Raw genomic sequence first — 19,026 nt, 5'->3', positions numbered from 1 at the left:
TACTATATTTATTAAAATATAGTATTGTTTACATTAAAAAAACCCAACAACAACGGGAGAACGCCCCTTTGCACGGCGTTAAAGACCCAATTTTAAGTTAACACCCCCAAACGGTAAGCCACCTAATCTAATTAAAGCTTATTTTGAGACGTTAACAGAGGTATATGTGAGTGTAAGGAACGATAACTCTGGGTAGAGATTTCCAATGCAATCATATTCTTTGGGAGGTAGCATATAAACAAGTCTGAAGAAAGTCACCAAAAATGTCAAGTACCCTTTTAATGAAAAAAATAATAATCTACCAATCACCCTTTGAGCTTCTCTTGGAACGTGCAGTATCAGCAAATACTTTTGCCAAGTTATTGATCTCTTGAGAAACAGCATTTGGAACAGAAATAGAAAATCCTGCTGGAATGAATGGCGGGCTTTAAGCTTTGGGTCTAGCGTCAGTCATTGGTATATATTTCTCAGTTTGAAGCTTCTTAAAATTTCTGTCTTGAGCTTCAATGATACTAGTATGTCTTTGTTGATCCACGAGTAGTTCTATTTTTGTTTGGTGTTGTATTTTCGATCAGACACTGCTTTTTAAATTTGTAATCCAGAAGGTGCATTCATGTAACGTTGAGATATCAGAGCATTTTAGCTGGGCATTATACTACTTATTAAAGCACTGAATATGGATCGTGCATAATGATTTTGTTCTCTTAAATTAATAAGCTATATCTTTCTAAATTCCAGAGATACGTTCATTTATTATAGTAGCAGCACAAGCATATATTTTTCATCTCTTACCTGAAATATCTCAAGTTGTCAAACATGTAATAATGATTCTCTCAAGATTTGAAACGCTTTAATGAACATCTGAAGTCTAACTTTTCACCGGATGTTTCTTCTCTATGGTACTGTTTGGGTTTAACAGTTGCACGGTAAAAACGTACATGCACTTTTCAAACCTGAAAAGCATAGGTTAAGCTCTTTCCTCAATACGGGACACTGGAATTAGAAAATTTTGGAACTCTTTAGAAAAAGACGTTACGATAGTTATGCGTCACATGGGCAACTCTTGTATACAAATTGGTAGAGTCTTAAATCTAACACAAATTAGTGAGGCTAAAGAGGACTCATTTCCGATACAAACAATATCTGCCTGGTTTGAAGATTATGTTTCAGAATGTTGAAAGTGAATGCCTAAACAAAAATCTGGAAAAAAAACCATGAATTTTTGGATTAGACTTCTGATGTTTGGTAGCGGAGATAAAACAAAAAAGAGTCTATTTCCTAAACCGTATGCACGTATGTAGATATTTACTTCATTAGATTTTCTCGAGTCATTAAAACAACCGACCGCTATGAAATGATATTAATAATTAATCACAATTTATACATCGATCCCCATACACGATTTAGGGGTTTGGGTAGAACTGCTTTTCTTGCGAACAACGATTTTTCATCACAGCACCTTTTTCTCCGTTTGTTCCCCACCCCTCAATTTTCAAAAACGACGCTAAATTGTGCCTGAACTTACTATATATCTGATAGTAAGTAACACGTGCTTGTTAACTGAAAAGTTGCCCAAGTTAACGCAGAAAACCAATCTCTACCCAGAGTTATCGTTCCTTACACTCACTTACACGTTTTACAAGATTTTTGTAAAATGGCACATATGCTCAAATAAAGTATGGTTTTGACTTCAGTTACAAAATTATACGTGAATAAATAAATATTGAGCAGATGTCAAGTCTTTTTGTGACACAAGAAGCATTGATTTGGGTTGAAACGTAGATATTGGGTAGTTCTATTGCACCAGGCCTATAGATAGGTACATGAAGAATACATAGTAATGGAAAAAAATATACAAATAGTTGCTTGTCCTACATTTTCCAGATATTTTATAAAATAGTTCTTAGTTTTATTAGCTGTAGAAAAAAAAGTGGATTTACATGTGGAATAACATTGCTTATTTTGAGACGTTAACAAAGGTGTAAGTGAGAGCAAGGAACGACAAATCTGGGTAGAGATTGGCAGAAAACGTGATCTCGTTAGACATACTAAATATTAAAACCAGGACGGAATCGGAGACGAAATAATGGTTCCGATATTCCGTAACTTCATCTGTCCTGTACACAGTCATTGCTTTTGTTATGATAATATTGTGACTCTATCTTCCTAGTTCTTGGTTTCCCCAGTTTCTTTATAAATAAGCAGCAGCATTACGCTGGCAAATTGTTCGTTACTTACGTGAACATGGTAATGAAGATCAGCGTTTGAATCAATATGGAGTATTGCATCTTGTGACTGTGCAGGTATAGTTGTTTCTTGTTCAGCTTTTGAAGGCAACGCATATTTTTTAACTCGCCAGATGACGTTATATCACGTGACTCATCAGTGGGCGTTATTCTTGACGTTGCATCATTACGTTTTGCTATCGAACGCTGGTTTGATTCAAACCAATCGGAACATCACTCGGCCTTTTCCGGGGAACCGAATCACTGAAACCCATCAAAGCCAGGTGTATTCTTATTAATACGTCCGAGGTTTATTCCCGGAAAAGGTCAAATGATGTTCAGATTGGAATCAAGCGTGAAATTAATGTTCACAACGCATGCGTACAAAATGATTGCTCCACCAAAGTATGTATAGCAAGTATAAAGTGAAAATCTTAGATACATATTGGCGACAGAACTTCATCTCTATTATGAATTCTGTCGAAGATTATGCCAGACGATGGGCTAAATATGAAAAAGACTTGATACACTGTCAGAATGAGTTAAAAACATAAAAAGAATATTAAAATCCCGCAATAGACATATTAAAACAAAAGTACGTACCATCTGTCCTTCTGTGTTTAGTAAACCGGAAGTGATAAAAGAATTAGATAGGTTACATGAGGAATATGTTGTGGTTCCAGCTGACAAAGCTATTAACAACATTGTCTTTGTTTGTAAGGCTCATTATTACAACTCTGTTTTAAACGAACTAGGCATTAATTCTACTTTTGGTAATCGTACTTATACTCCAACTGCCCTTTCAAAAGATGAAATTCTTCAAAACCATGCTTCAGTTTTAGACACATTCAATATCCCAGTCAATGGGTCGAATGAATATGAGTTACCGTACCTATACTGGATTCCTAAACTACAGTGTACATAAAAACCCTTACAAAGATACATTGCTGGATCCGGTAAGTGCTCTACCAAGCCCCTATCTTTGTTCCTCACGAAAATATGAACAGCCGTGAAGGAGAAACTTCAAACTTACTGTGCGACTACGTTTGCCAGAAGTGGTGTTAACCAAATGTGGATTCTAAAAATACTTTAAAGAACTTTTAGTAATCTTGAAATCGCAAAACTTTTCCCAAATCAATAACATCAAATCCTATGACTTTTCAACACTATACACGACCATTCCTCACGATAAATTAAAGACTAGACTTTTTGACATCATAGAAAGTTACTTCTTCAACAAAAATGGAAAACGGAAATATTCATATCTAGTGATCAGTCATCCAAAAATTTGCTTTGTGAAATACCACTCTGATTCCACGCTCTGAAGTTGAAATAAAAAATATGCTAGAGTTCCTCATTAACAATATCTTCGTGGTCTTTGGTGATCATGTCTTCCAACAGTTTGTTGGGATTCCCATGGGCACGAATTGTGCTCCTTTGTTAGCTGACCTGTTTCTATATTCATATGAAGCAGGATTTATTCAAAACTTCTACGGGAGAAGAAAAAATCTCCTTCAATTCGACATTTAGATATATCGACGACGTTTTGTCTATTGACAATAATAACTTTCATTCATATGTCGATTCGATTTATCCCTGTGAGCTCAAAATAAAAGACACCACAGTGTCGTCCACTTCTGCTTCATACTTAGATATTTTATTGAAAGTAGACACTAACGGCAAACTGACAACTCAACTGTATGACAAACGGGGTGATTTCAGTTTCTTCATCGTCAACTTCCCATATCTATGTAGCAATATTCCATTATCACCTGCATATGGTGTTTATATCTCTCAACTGATTCGATACGTAAGAGCTTGTTCTGCGTATAGTCAGTTTTTAAATCGAGGCAAGCTACTGACAAACAAGTTAATTGTACAGGGGTTTCAACAGTCTCGATTGAAGTCAGCATTTCACAAAGTCTATGGTCGTTATAACTATCTAGTTCGTCAATACAACCTACCATTGGGTCAAATGCTGTCTGACGTGTTTCATACCGATTGTTAGGCCGTTCTTGGCACACTGATTTTGACTACGGATAACTCCGTTTACCTGATCAGGATATGGGGCTGACGACGGGTGTGACCGATCGACTGGGGATGCTTACTCCTAGGCACCTGATCCCACCTCTGGTGTGTCCAGGGGTCCGTGTTTGCCCAACTATCTATTTTGTATTGCTTATAGGAGTTATGAGAATGATCACATCACTGTTCGTTATCTTCACCTTTCATACGTTAATTAAAGTTATGCGCTAACGTTAACGAAATATTCTAGTGTACCAAAGAAAAAACCACTGATATTTATATAGTTATATAAGTATTCATTGTAACGCTCAGGAAATCATACCGGTGTGATCTAAACAGGTAAAACAAATTGTTCGACTGAAAATAAATTAATGAGATTACAAAGCTCTGCTAGAGTTGCAACTCACTACTCTCAAGGTGATTAACATCAACACGTTAGTAAGGAGAAGGTACACTAAGGTCAATTTTGGCCTATTATCAGAAGTTGGTAATGTTATGCCCTAATACTATACAGGGTGTGTACTTTCTATATATAGTAATTATATCCATGTATTACGTATATTTTTTGTGATATGAAGTAGCAAAGTTGGGATGTTTTGCGAGTGCAAGATTTAACGTTGCGCCTTTAACCTGTGTCTGATGACGTTTTCTCAATTCTTATTCAGAAAAAATAGTTCAATATACCTTGTTAATTAAATTGCTTTGGATGATTTTTAAAACGTTATTAACACACACACACACAAAATTCTTTTCAATAACATCATACAAATATCATATTCAAACACTATTTACAATTAACGTGTATTTGAATTGTGATATGAAGTAGAAAAGTTGTCATGTTTTGCGAGTGCAAGATTTAACGTTGCGTCTTCTATCCATGTATGATGACGTTTGCTCAATTTTTATACAGAAAAAATAGTTTAATATACCTTTTTAATTAAAATCCTTTGGATAATTTTTAAGAATTTGTTGATACACACATACAAAAATTCTTTTCAATAACATTATAGAAATATCATAATCAGAAACTATCTAAAACTAACGTGTATTTAAATCAATCATGACCATAGCCATCGAAATCACTTGTTTGAAAAGTTAGACTAAAGATGGTTAAATGTGAAGTAATTATGTGTATTCTATTGTAAAAAACTTTTAATGAAAATACATTAATAATCTATCTGAATCCATAAATTCATTCCATTCTATAACTTTTTCTGATTTCATTAGTTTATCTGATTTCAAAACTTGATCCGATTCAATTAAATCTGATTCCATTTTCTATTTTGTAAATATTTGCCTTGCATGTACATACCTACACGCGTCAAATCACCCCCTTCAGATACAGTTTTATATGACTCACATAACTGTGATGACATATTTTGAACCCAAAATTCAATTGCTAGGTTTCTAGTGCACTGTAAGACAGCACATGTAAATGCTCAGATGCTAACATTCAACAGATGCTACCATAATATTTTATCTCAAAGAAAAGCTTGCAAGCTCTGATCTAGTATATAGCAGTTACAATTAATAACTGTTTCATCACAATTACACTTCCTTAACCAAACTCATTGAGAGAAGCAATATATATCTCAGCTCTCAGGATGAAGACAGACTAGTGTATAACCACGCAGCAGATGCATGAGACGTATCGTTTTTGTATACCACGGGGATGTTTTAAAATCCTTGATTGGATTGTATACAGAAAATTTTGAATACGAGCGGTGTATCCAACATATGGCACGAACAAGATCACACTATAAACTTCTGTTATTAAACAAACAATATTTACATTCACTGAATCTTTTCTCTTATTTTTTTTTTTTGAAATTGACATTGCTTTCATCATACAATGAATGCATGTTTGTTTGTAAACTACTGTACTTCGATACGGTTTTCAGTACCACCTGTCTGTGTAATTATTACCAAATAGGGAGCGTCATCAAGGTGAAAGGGCGCATCGGCTGTTCCGTTTAAGGTAAGGAATGGGTCAACTATATGATATTTTAGTACTTAAACCTGGTTTAAATTTTCCAAAAATACATAAAGATATAAATATAAACAATAAAGTGTCTTTCTCTGTTGTTCTAATGGGCGATGAAGGTAACAACCATTGCAGAATTTTTTTTACATATACATGTAATACACGGAATACCACTTTGTGAAAGACCTTGCACACTGTGTAATAATGCTCAAATTGCTGACGAGTTTCAATATATTCTAGAATGTAAAACATTGATTGATATAAGGAAAGATTATCTGGGCTGGGCAATTATTACCCCTAAATACCTGTGTTATTAATTTTACAGAACTAATGTCAACTAAAAAAAAAAAGTTGAAAAACCTTGTACACGCTCTCTTGTAGTGTTTTCGTTGTTTTGTAAATAATAATTCCTTATAAAGTTTAGAATTTATTCAAGTCCAAAAAGTACAAAATTAAAAACTGCATTTTTAACACAAAAATTTGTAAGAGTCCAAAGTAAAAGTAAAAAGTAAAAAGTGAATAACAGACAAACTCACGCACGTCTCATCTTTGACAACTCCTCCCACTTTTCATTAAATGAACCAATGAAACAAATTTAAAAACGGTACTAAAATTAGGGGAAAGCTCAAAGACATTAATTTACAGGACAGGAAACATTTTGAGTAAGCATAACAAATTCAAAGAAACACCAGTCTTAGATCTGACCATAAATCTGATAACAATTACAAGCGAATAGCATCGATACAGTGGGACGGGGAGAAAAATGTCAAGTTTGAGAAATTACAAACAGGTGCAGCAATGTTCTTTCTAATGATCAAATAAAACAATTAAATTTCAATTATAGATTTCGAACAATTAATCAAAAACATTTAAACAATGCCTAAATCATTTTAAGTAAATCTAAGAAACTATCAAATTGTCTTTATCAAAGAAAATATATATACGCATGTATATAACACTCTGTCGTCCCTGATTCTCGTTATATATATATATACTTTTTGTCATGTCTCTTTCTATATATTGTACCTCTGACTAGTTTTATTCACTAATGTACGTGTGTTAATATTGTACCTCATGTAGCAATGATGGTTTGGGAGAATACACTGAACTTGAGGGATTAAAAAACGAGGAGACAACAAAATTTGCTGCTTGATTTTCTAACGCTTCCAACAAAGGGGCTATTCTGAAAACAATTATCTAGTAACTAAATTGTTGTAGCAATGCATTTCTCTCTTTGATAAACATTCTAAATACTGCAATGGGAAATTTCTAATTAAGAAGTTTCCCCCGGCTTCTCACAAATAGATGCTTTGCCAATTCTATATATCTTTAACAAAATACAACGAACTCCGTGCAATTAACGTCCGTGAAATGATTTTCCTCCACGTGGCTAAGAGGCACGTGCGAGATTACAATTCATTTCAAAGAGCAGTGGGTGCGCTTTATCCTTTTATCCTTACAGGCAAGTATAACCACGACCGTATATCTAAGTAAAATATCACCACGGAGTCCCCGTTAAGCAACAGGACATACCTTTCTCTTATCCAAAGCGGTCTTCTAATGCAAATACTGGAATCAAGGTCACGTGATGACACTATATAGCGTCTTTCTAACATCACATGCTAACACAAATTTATTTTTAGGTCCATTTACTGTTTTTGCCCAACGATTATAACAGTCACCCAATGTGTGATGTAAAGAGCATAAATTATTACAAATGCTAATACATCACCAACTAAAAGATTACAATGCTATCAATGAGTATACATAAATATTACAAGTATCGTATTTGCCACAAAAGAATAACAAACAACTTTAGAATACACTGTACGCGTATAATATTTGCCAAAATCATATAGCGCAGCAGTGGAATTCAGTTGTGTGAACTACATTGGACATGCGACTAGAAACTTACTGTCAATAACCCCCCGTTCACGCACTCACACGCGTTCTACTACGATCGAAACGTGCCAGAAAACGTGACACGTGATGGAGTCTTTAAAAGCGCAGTATCACCGCGGGCCATCGTGATCATGGTGAAATGATCCAGTATTCAACGAAGGGGTTCCAGATAAATTAGGTAAGTTTGAGCGACCGGTCCATTTATTTCCCCCCAACCCAACACATCGCACGGAAGGCACATAAATGATTTGCACCCTACTTTAAACGAAAACTTACTTTTCTCAAACGAAAGACGTAAAATAACAGTAAAACATGCCTATAGGGAAAAGCTGGGCACAAACAATTTTGATTCCATATAAACTTAATTCGATGTATCCCTCCCAAAAACACCCCAAAACAACTTGACATGTTTTAAGACTAAAAAGAATAAAATCGCTTTGCTGTAAGGGTGAATTCTTTATAAGTGTGTTCACTGTAATCAGGTTTTACTGTAGACAGTCACTGCTTCTTGGACAAACACTTGGCATTTAGAAGTGAGAATTGTGGGTCTTTCGGATGAGATCTTAAATTTAAGGTTTCTGTCACGGCGGGCATTGGCACGGACGATAAAGAACCCTCATAGCTAAGGCACCGAACGTCACGCATACAGGTAGGTCTAAATTTCTGACACCTGATCTACGTCTAGTGACATCTCTATCAAGTGTACGATTTGCTTACTTTTGGCTTGCGAAGATGAGGCTTAATATGAATGAAAAATTCTCGAAGGGGCTTAAAAGTACTACAAACAAAATAAAGTCTAATCCAACCCGCTCCACCATTCTACACTTTTAAAGTTGTAATGTACATATGAATGCAATATCCAAATATCATCAAACTTTTATCATTTTAATAGCATTCATGTCCTTGGTCGTGTTCAAAACATTAAGACACTCATATAGAGCTTTATTTCAAAACCGTCTTGCGTGTAATTATATGGAAAAAAATTAACTAAAAGAAAAATACACACGGAATGTGGAAACTTCGGAATTAGGGTGGTGATTTATAATCTTTATGTGTAAATACATCTCCGAGCAAGATTAGATACTTAAGATGGTAGGAACCTCGATATTTCGGGGTGGCGAAAGGTGACACATTCGATATATGTTTCATCTTTATATCATCCTGGCAGAGGGAAAATGAAGGAACAGAAAAGCAAAGACTCTGAGGGTAAGACTAATTCTGCGTGAGTTATTGTGCTGTAGATGTATTAGTGACATCTAACTGTTAATGTAAAATTTCAAAGCTTATCAAATTAGGAAAATCCTAGAATTGCAAAAAATGGTTGTTTTGTGTCTTGTTATGAGATATTTTCACATCGTTAAACTTCCCCCGGAAAGTTTGCTATACCCAAAACAAACCAAAAAAAAAAAAAAAAAAAAAAGCGCATAGAAAACTCTCTAACCTCATCATGATCAGTTTAGTTTAGATTTTATGCATTCCTAGGGGGAAAATTAATCCCCTCAAAAAATTCAATTTGATCACAGTATGATTTTGCACTTTTTGATTTACAGTTTTTTCGAAGTTGCTCTAACTTTTTTTTTATCTGTGTCGTAACCGATTGTACATACCATTTGTTTGATCAACGCATTTAACCCCGAATTACTGATAAGTCTCTTAGCTATCAAATATATGTAATAATGCTGCGGTGATGGAAATTGGAAAGTTTGTCTCATGTAGCAAAAACAAAATAGATAATTTTTTAACAATGCATTTCCGTGTAAACCCCTACGAAAAAAAGGGAACCTCCTACAGTGCTCGAAAGCTCTACCTGCAGCCTAAGACCATACTCAATGGAGCTAACAAGACAACTGAAGAATTCTAAAAGGACAAAGATCTATCCTTCTGATTTTAATTTTGCATCTATGGTGTACTTGCGTTTGAAAATATGTGATGATATATTCTGGAAGGGTTTCTATATAAAATCCTAAACTAAAAAGAAAGTAATCTACAAGGGAAATTTATACATAAAAGGAAAAAAATCGCCACCCACCCAAAATATTTTCATTTTTCATTCCTGTCCAATTGAAGAGAGTGTTTATCTCCTTGTAACCAAATAAAAAAGCATTGGAAGTCCTTTCATTTTGTTTTAGGTTTTATATTAGGATTTTTAAGAAGTCCATGCACTTGCACACAGACATCAGTACATCATTCATGTGGACTTTAAATGATGGATGCAAGTTTGCAAGAATGAAAGTGCAAACGCGCCAGATTGCGTTCAACTTAAATTCAGCTGCCAGAAAAACCGGTCCATCTTGTAGATGTGGTAAATTTTCCCAGTCGCTGAGAATAACGTTACCTGATATTATTGTAGGTGAGGACGATGTGCCATGCTGTCTCTCTCAGCGCTGGAAAACGGCATACGTCGGTTTCTTTGGCTTTATTCTCGTTTACGCTGTCCGTGTGAATCTCAGCGTCGCAATTGTCTGTATGGTAAAATCCCAGAATTCCATAGCCAACAGTACCACTCTTAACAACAGCAATATCAGTGCCGTGGGTCTCTGTACCTTAGACGAGGAGAGCAGTGTGAACGAGGTACCGACATACATGTTGTACGTTAATCTTTAAATGGCGCCAGATAGAATAAATAATAATAATAATAAAATTCATATAGCGTCTTATATAAAACTAATTACTCTAAGGTGCTTTAAACGGGTAAGAAAAGGAATAAAACACAATTAAATGAAATTAAACGGCATACGATCTTACATCTGTCAGATGACTAAAATAAAACTATAATTAAGATCAATAGCTAAAGTTATACACTAATCATGTACTAATTCAAAAATAGTATGAGGCGTAGCTTTTTATGCTAGGTTGATATCAAAACCATGCTACGGTTAAACCGCTTTCGATAATATTCTATCAAAATAACAAATATAATTGCAGTCTAATGTAAAAACAAATTATCAACATTTCCTTTCCACCGGGTATATCTATTTTATAGAATTCACTCAAGTGTATCTATGAAAATACACATCCCAATATATTTTACACTTGGATAACTTCATCTTCCAGCATGCAGAATTTGATTGGTCCAAAACCACGCAATCCACCATTCTAGCATCATTCTTCTACGGTTACATTGTCACTCAGATTCCTGCAGGATGGCTGTCCGACAGGTTTGGAGGAAGACGTGTATTTGGTATTGGAATGTTCATAGCCTCTATTTGCACACTTCTCTTTCCGGTATGCGCACGCACGTCGATTGTCTTAGTGTACGTACTACGGATTCTTCTAGGAGTTTCAACGGTGAGAAGAACGTCTCCGGCAATATCTATCATAGACACATCATATATAATATCTATCATAGACACATCATATATAATATCTATCACAGACACTTTTATCATATATAATATCTATCACAGACACTTTTATCATATATAATATCTATCACAGACACTTTTATCATATATAATATCTATCACAGACACTTTTATCATATATAATATCTATCACAGACACTTTTATCATATATAATATCTATCACAGACACTTTTATCATATATAATATCTATCACAGACACTTTTATCATATATAATATCTATCACAGACACTTTTATCATATATAATATCTATCACAGACACTTTTATCATATATAATATCTATCACAGACACTTTTATCATATATAATATCTATCACAGACACTTTTATCATATATAATATCTATCACAGACACTTTTATCATATATAATATCTATCACAGACACTTTTATCATATATAATATCTATCACAGACACTTTTATCATATATAATATCTATCACAGACACTTTTATCATATCCATTTGTTGGGAGCGAGATAGTTGATTGGGTAACCCTTTACATGGTATATTTGGTTATTTTAGGCAGTGTCTTTTCCCTCAGTCCAGTCATTATGGGGTCGATGGGCACCACCATTAGAGAGAAGTAAACTGATCTCCTTCACGTATTTAGGTACTAGTAGTTTGATTTATTTTACGTTTCAGCCCATATGCATGTCATTCGTAATGATATAGGTGTGTGTCATCAAGGATATTCAAACTACTAATAAAACATTAATTAGATTAATGAAAGACATTTCTTTCTTTCTTTTTTATTTCAATCCTTTTTTTGCTCTCTAATGCAAAGTAATGCCACATTTTGGATTCAACGAAGTGCAAAACTAGAAGTGAAATAACAAAACAACAATAGCAAAGCCAAAAGCAAATGATCAGGAGTTCGAATTTCCTCAATGACACATCCCTCGATCCATTCCACCACAGCTTATATTATCCTGATCATAAGTACATGAGTACTCGTTTTTCAGCCAAACAAAACAACACACACATTTGAAGTGATAGCTCTTTACTGAATTGCCTGTTATAACATCGAAGATCTCTTGCGAAAGTAAAGAATTGAATTATATTTTTATGTTTTAGGAACAATGTTTGGAATGGTATTGACTTTGTCTTCTTCAGGATTTTTGTGTCAATACGGATTTGACAATGGATGGGGTTCAATCTTCTACATTTCAGGTATCAGTTTGATAAATAGACGTGTACTTGATAATTAACATTGCTTACAGTTATTTTAAAATATGTTTATAAAAAGGCTGGCACTAAATCTAAAAGCATACGTACATGTACAGTGCAAATTACACTTACTTGTATATGTATTTGGTTTGCTAATCAATAAATTATATAAGGGGCGAATTAGGACACGTCCTATTCATCCAGTGGATATATCCACCAAGCGCGAAGAAATAATGGATAACATAATTATTCTCAAATGAGGACAAGTTCATTAATGATGGTCATCAGTGCAACAATTAACTCGTACTAGGTAAAATTCCTTATAGAGCAGTGTGAAAAGTAAACAAAGTGGACCAACTCGTGAAACAAAGTACATGTGTGTATTCGCAGCTCTCTCTCTCTCTCTCTCAATCAATCAATCAATCAAAGCATTGAATATATATAGGATTTCCATGGCTTGTGGTTTGATATGATTTGTATTCAACGAGTTGTGTGTGTCCTATCACCTCACCAAGGCTCGGGGATAAAAAGCACACAACTCGTTGAATATAAATCATATCAAACCACAATTTTTTTTATCATATGATAACCCCCTCCGGTTATTCATTTCTGTTAGTACTGTATTTTTGGGAATTTTGCTTCCTGACATTTTCTAAACAAACTACGTAAAATTGACGTTTGTTTGTGACGTCACAAACGGCGTAGGAAAACATAATGTAATATTTAATAAACATTTATGTAATGGATGATATCCACTGGATAAAGGAGTAAACATGAGATAAATAATAATGATACTGGGCATTAAATGTTTAATCCAAATGGAATGATGATCAGCTTTATAATTGAAGGTGGTCTCACGATGTTGTGGGTGTTTGTGTGGTTCTATGTTACGGCTGACACTCCAGATCTACATCCCCGAATTTCCGAGGCCGAGAGAAAGTATATAAACTCCTCCATTGAGTATAACACAAACGTTCGGGTACTTTCATTACAAATTGCATTTATCTAATTTGTCATATATACATTTAATGCTGTACAAGTATAGTATGCACTTGATATAAATGTATGTAACGAGGAAAATAGAAAATATATATACATGTACCTAGGACTGCTGACTATTCTTTCATAAACGGCTTTGTCGTTTATGCGAATCAGCATGCGTTCTAAAGTATATAAATTTGTCAGTCGTTATTTGGATGTATGTATATGAACAAGTGAAGATAACGAAGTGACCAATCTCACAAATCTTCAATAAAAAATTAAGAGGACAGATACGATATGCCAGAAGTGGGATCAGATGCTCAGGAGGAGCAATCATCCCCTGTTGGCCGGTCACACCTGCCGTGAGCCTTATATTTTGATCAGGTAAACGGAGTAATCCGTTGTCAAATCAGTATGTGAAAGAACGGCCTAACGATTGGTATGAATCACGTTAGGTAGCAGTTGACCCAGTGATAGCTTGTTGGCTATAACCATCGAATTTGCAAAATGTTGACTTTAAAGAAGATCGTTGAAACCCCTGTAATATCAACTTATTTGTTTGTGGCCTGATTGATTAAAAATTGATCATACGAAGAACATGCTTTAGCGTATTGAATCAGTTGAGAGACATAAACGGCATATGCAGGAGATAATGGAATATTGCTACACAAATATGGGAAGTTGACAATGGAGAAACTGAAGTTAGCTTGTTATCACAAGGGGATGCTGTCAGTTTACCATAGACATATACGTTCATTAAAATTACTATATATGAAGCAGGTATGTAAGACTCTCGGGTGTCTTTTATTTCGAGTTCACAGGGATATATAGGATCGGAAAATGAATGGAGATTATTATTGTTAATAGATAAAACGTCGTCGATGTATCTGTCTGTCGATTTGAAAGCTAAAGTAAGATATTTTTTTTCTCATGTTAAAGCTCTTGAATAAATTCTGCTTCATAAGAAAAAAAAAACTCAGGTCAGCTGATAATGGAACACAATTCGTGCACATGGGAATCCAACAGACGTTAATATGTTTGTGTAAACATTAGTTTAATTTAATAATAAAAAACAACAACGAGAGGCTACAGCTTCACTTTCGATATTCACCATTACCCACACGACCCGCCTTCTATAAACAATGGTCCATCATAACTATAATCCTTTTATATCTTTTAGACGTTGAAAACGCCTTGGAAGTCTATAGCTATGTCTTCTGCGGTATGGGCATGTCTGACTGCGCATGCTTGCAATAACTGGACAAATTACACACTGTTGACTAGTCTTCCTACCTTTATGAAAGAAGTTCTGAAGTTCAATATCAAAAAAGTAAGTACCTATTTTTATTTATAAACAATAATGTAAAATGCACGTACATATTATTGTAGGAATATATATATATTTCCTATTGTCTTCGCTGACCGAGTGGGTACCTTTTATTTGTCCTGTTGCAGACAAATAAATCATCGTCTGCAGAAGGCCTCTCACTGAATTCAAGCTAAATATAGAAATTGCAACTGAAATAAAAAAAATAAAAAAAAAAAACCAAACCAACTCCTGATGCCAAATTTGGTCATTTGTCAAATAATAAGCGACATAATATTCACATCAATCGTTTTTAGTGTGACACCAGTAATATATCATTTATTGCAAATTGCTCTAAAACCACAAACATTTCCCCACAGAACGGAACGCTGTCGGCAGTACCATACATATGTCAGGCTGTGTCAGGCTTCATCGCTGGTCAAACAGCAGATATTCTCCGATCCAAAGGCGTCCTTAACACTACTCACACCAGGAAACTCTACCAAAATTTGGGTATATTTTTAGCAAGAGATACTTTTTATATCTGCATAATATTGTATGCTTGTTCTGCGCGTTTCTATCCTAATGGTATGCATATTGATCATATATAACTATTCAAGGTCATGTGGACAAGTTCAAAGTGACAGAGGTTCACCATTGCATAATTTGAGTGGTTGTTTCGTTACAGCATTTATTGGTGCCGGAGTAATGTCGGTGGCTGTCGGCTACATCACTTGTGAGCAGCGAGATGTTGCTGTGGCGCTGCTCTCTGTTGCAGTTATGTTCACTGGTCTGTGTAGAGCTGGATACACTGTCAACCATGTCGACTTTGCTCCAAAGTAGAATAATTTCTACAATTTTGATTGAAATTGATTGTAGGATTCATTTGTATAAGACGCTATGCTATTTCAACCAATGTTTGAATCCAGTATACATTTCATTTATTCTGTTTTTATCTAATTAGGTATGCTGGTGTGCTTTACGGTATCACTAATACTGTAGCCACGGTACCAGGGATGGTAGCACCTATTGTTGCCGGAGCACTCACGCCAAATGTAATCAAGCTGTAGTTACAGTGAAAACTGCCTAATCTGACACCTGATGAATCCATTTGACTTTGCATTCTTTTAATTTCATATTTTCATTTTTTTTTTACATTGTTCATTCAGAGAGTTCAAACACTGTGTATTCCGACAAAATATTGTCTGTTCTCCCAGTGCATGTCGGATGAGTCAGGTTTCACTGTATTTCCTTATTATTATTTTTTTTTACAAGACTTTCGTAATAATCACCAGGTGTAATAAACATGTATATTGTACCATAATTCAACACAACAGCATATACAGACATAACACAACATTGTCTCTAGTATCCACTTTCAATATATATATATATATATATAATATATACTAGTTATATTCTTGATAGAAAATATACTCAACCCTCTGATGGGAAATTCAATCAACAAAATTAAATCAACTTTGGCTTCGTTGTAGAAATCACAATCAGAATGGCGATACGTCTTCTTTGTTTGCGCCGGATTTGACCTATTTGGCGCCATCGTTTTCGGTTTGTTTGCCAGTGGAACGATACAGGATTGGGCCCGTGATGAAGTAGAGATAGAAGTCAAAATAAGTAAGACAGAGGAAAATCAACTCGATAAAAACTTTACATTGTTACCCACAAACAAAGATAAAGAAGACACTAGTTCACAGAATGAAGGAAAGGCAACCGATCGTGAAGAATCCACAGAGATCACCTCAGCTGAAAACGAGGCTTCAGCGTACAGTTCTGTTATAAAGCGCCGTGACGACTCAGATCAGCATTCAGGTGACCATAAAGAAGTCACAATTGTACAATATTGATTTTATATTTAATTGTACACATAATTAGAATATAACTGCATGTTTATTTAACATACTTAATTACTACCACCGTGATAACTTATATAACCTACCGGGGTATCATGTTAGCCTGTCATTTCAATGATGATTAACAACTAACGATATATGATACATTCCTTGTGCTAAATTCATTTACCTCACCCCATCCAATGTAGTTATATTCTAATTCTGTGTACAAGTAGATGTAAAATCCCATTAATAAAAATGTTTGGCCGGAAAAAGGTATCATCTTGAGTAGCTACATTCAACCATTTGAAACTGTTCTGGATCCACCCTTAACAGGGTACATATCAATATTTGACATTCAAAATATATCTGTGTGGTAATGTTAGACATGTGGTCTTCCTACTAGCTCTGGCTAGTGGACTGACCTCGATCGGTAGAGCTCTGGACTCTTATCACTGGTCCTCAACTTATCCTTTGTCTCTGTTACATTTGGTGTCCACGTTTGGATACGGATATAATCTCCGGCGGGAGAGAGTGACTGCCTCCAGAACGTCGCCCCACAGGTGCTGGTAGTCGGGACACCTCTTTCTCTGGAGGGAAACAATACAGTAGTGTTAGATATAGGGCCTGCATACTAGGTCTGGCTAGTCAGTTATTCTGAGCTTTTAAACCAGAGGGGATCCTCACCAGAGACATATTTGTCTATACTACATCTGTATTATCAACATTGCTCAATTATCTATGTGTAAAGCACTTATGACTTAGGAAATAAGTGATTAATATACCATATGATTGCAATTTAGTAGTCGGAAGTGGGAGGAAGTTTATCTGTATGTATGAACGCCAAGTCTTTCCAAAAATTAGATAATGCAGATATTTTTACTGTTGATTTCTTGTATGATACCTTTGTTGGTATAGCGTGCTTTGTGACGTCACATTTAGCTTCCATGTTTTCTCTTTCAACCAAACAATCATAAACAACACCAATAAACCGTTTGCAATTTAAAAGACAGCTGAAAATAAACAATTTTAAACAACGAATTCAAATTAGTAAATAATTAAGCGTATATACTGTAATATCGTATATTTTTATTCAAAGAAACTCATGAACTTGTTCATCTACTAATCGTGTTACTGTTTTTCTACTTAGAAGATTTGCTAAAAATTGTTACAATAATAATAATAATAATACCATTTTGAACAATTTGAGTGTCTAAATTACAAATTGCACGTCAGAGTCTTGCATTCGTGGCAGTCAAATTTAAACTCAAATAACTGCTGAAGCATTTAATGATGATGGCGCCCATACGGCTCACAGAGAGATTATATTTTTTCTTTTGACGATTTGAACTTTTTACTTTGACATAAGTGTTACCTTTAGAGCCTTGCTTGGCGGACGGGCCTCTGACTCGTCCGAACTTCGCTCGGTATGGTGCTTTTAATGCACATTCTTTTATTTGATGAAGAATAAGACAAAAAAATGTGAAAACTGTTATAATTCCTGATCATTTAATAAAGCAGTCATTGACATTTGATGAGGTCTACTCGTGACTATACGGACTTGGTCAAGTATTGGTTGACCTCGCCATACAACCTCAGTCAACTAGTACTTGCCCAGTCAAGTATACAATAATAAGTCAATATAATATATTTAGAAAATATTTACATTCCATTAGGACTTTCTTATGATAAACTTTGATCATTTGAAAACAAATCACAATGATATTGTACCACACTAATCAATTACAATGGCGTCATAATGTCAATCCTATTAATCATATTGGAGAAAATATCCGTTGCTAATCCATGACTGTTTCAACTTGTTGACCGACAACAAATGGATGGTTAAAAGAAATGGGATTCATATATTGAAATGACACTTTCAAAAATTGCATTTGAATTTAATGCAAATGTAACCGTTAAAGATTAATTATTGGAAACGGTAACTGTGTAGAATGGTTGGTTGTATACTATTTAACGTTGGGCACGAGAATTTTTAATTCATATGGAGACATCAACCACATCTTCACAAGTCAGGGGTTAGTGCGAGGTAACGAATCAATAACCCTTGACTTGTGAAGATATGACATCACCATTGCCGGTGAAGGGCTGCAAAATGTAGGCCTATGATCAACGTTTATGGTCTTTGGGCAGGGAGAGATCGTGCAAGACCTACTGTGACACGTGACCTCGGTTTTTGCGGTCTCGTCCGAAGGACC

General features: G+C 34.9%; 2 protein-coding genes across 2 annotated transcripts in view; one reads left to right on the top strand and one right to left on the bottom strand.

Annotated features, from left to right (window-relative positions):
* LOC125663732 (uncharacterized) overlaps positions 1–19,026 on the bottom strand; it is a 102,305-nt gene that overhangs the window by 32,610 nt on the left and 50,669 nt on the right. The gene's annotated exons all lie outside the window — the stretch shown is intronic.
* LOC125663730 (sialin-like) lies at positions 9,182–17,685 on the top strand. Its single transcript, XM_048896063.2, has 11 exons — positions 9,182–9,342; positions 10,487–10,707; positions 11,191–11,424; positions 12,026–12,113; positions 12,578–12,673; positions 13,519–13,649; positions 14,832–14,981; positions 15,338–15,470; positions 15,646–15,796; positions 15,922–16,012; positions 16,454–17,685. The coding sequence occupies exons 1-11, from the start codon at positions 9,312–9,314 to the stop codon at positions 16,820–16,822; spliced, it is 1,695 nt and encodes a 564-aa protein (XP_048752020.2). The 5' UTR covers positions 9,182–9,311; the 3' UTR covers positions 16,823–17,685.

The sequence above is a fragment of the Ostrea edulis genome, chromosome 1 (assembly GCF_947568905.1).
Source record: "Ostrea edulis chromosome 1, xbOstEdul1.1, whole genome shotgun sequence".
NCBI lineage: Eukaryota > Metazoa > Mollusca > Bivalvia > Ostreida > Ostreidae > Ostrea > Ostrea edulis.
Note: the sequence above shows the minus strand (reverse complement) of the source record. Positions and strands in the feature narration are given on the sequence as shown.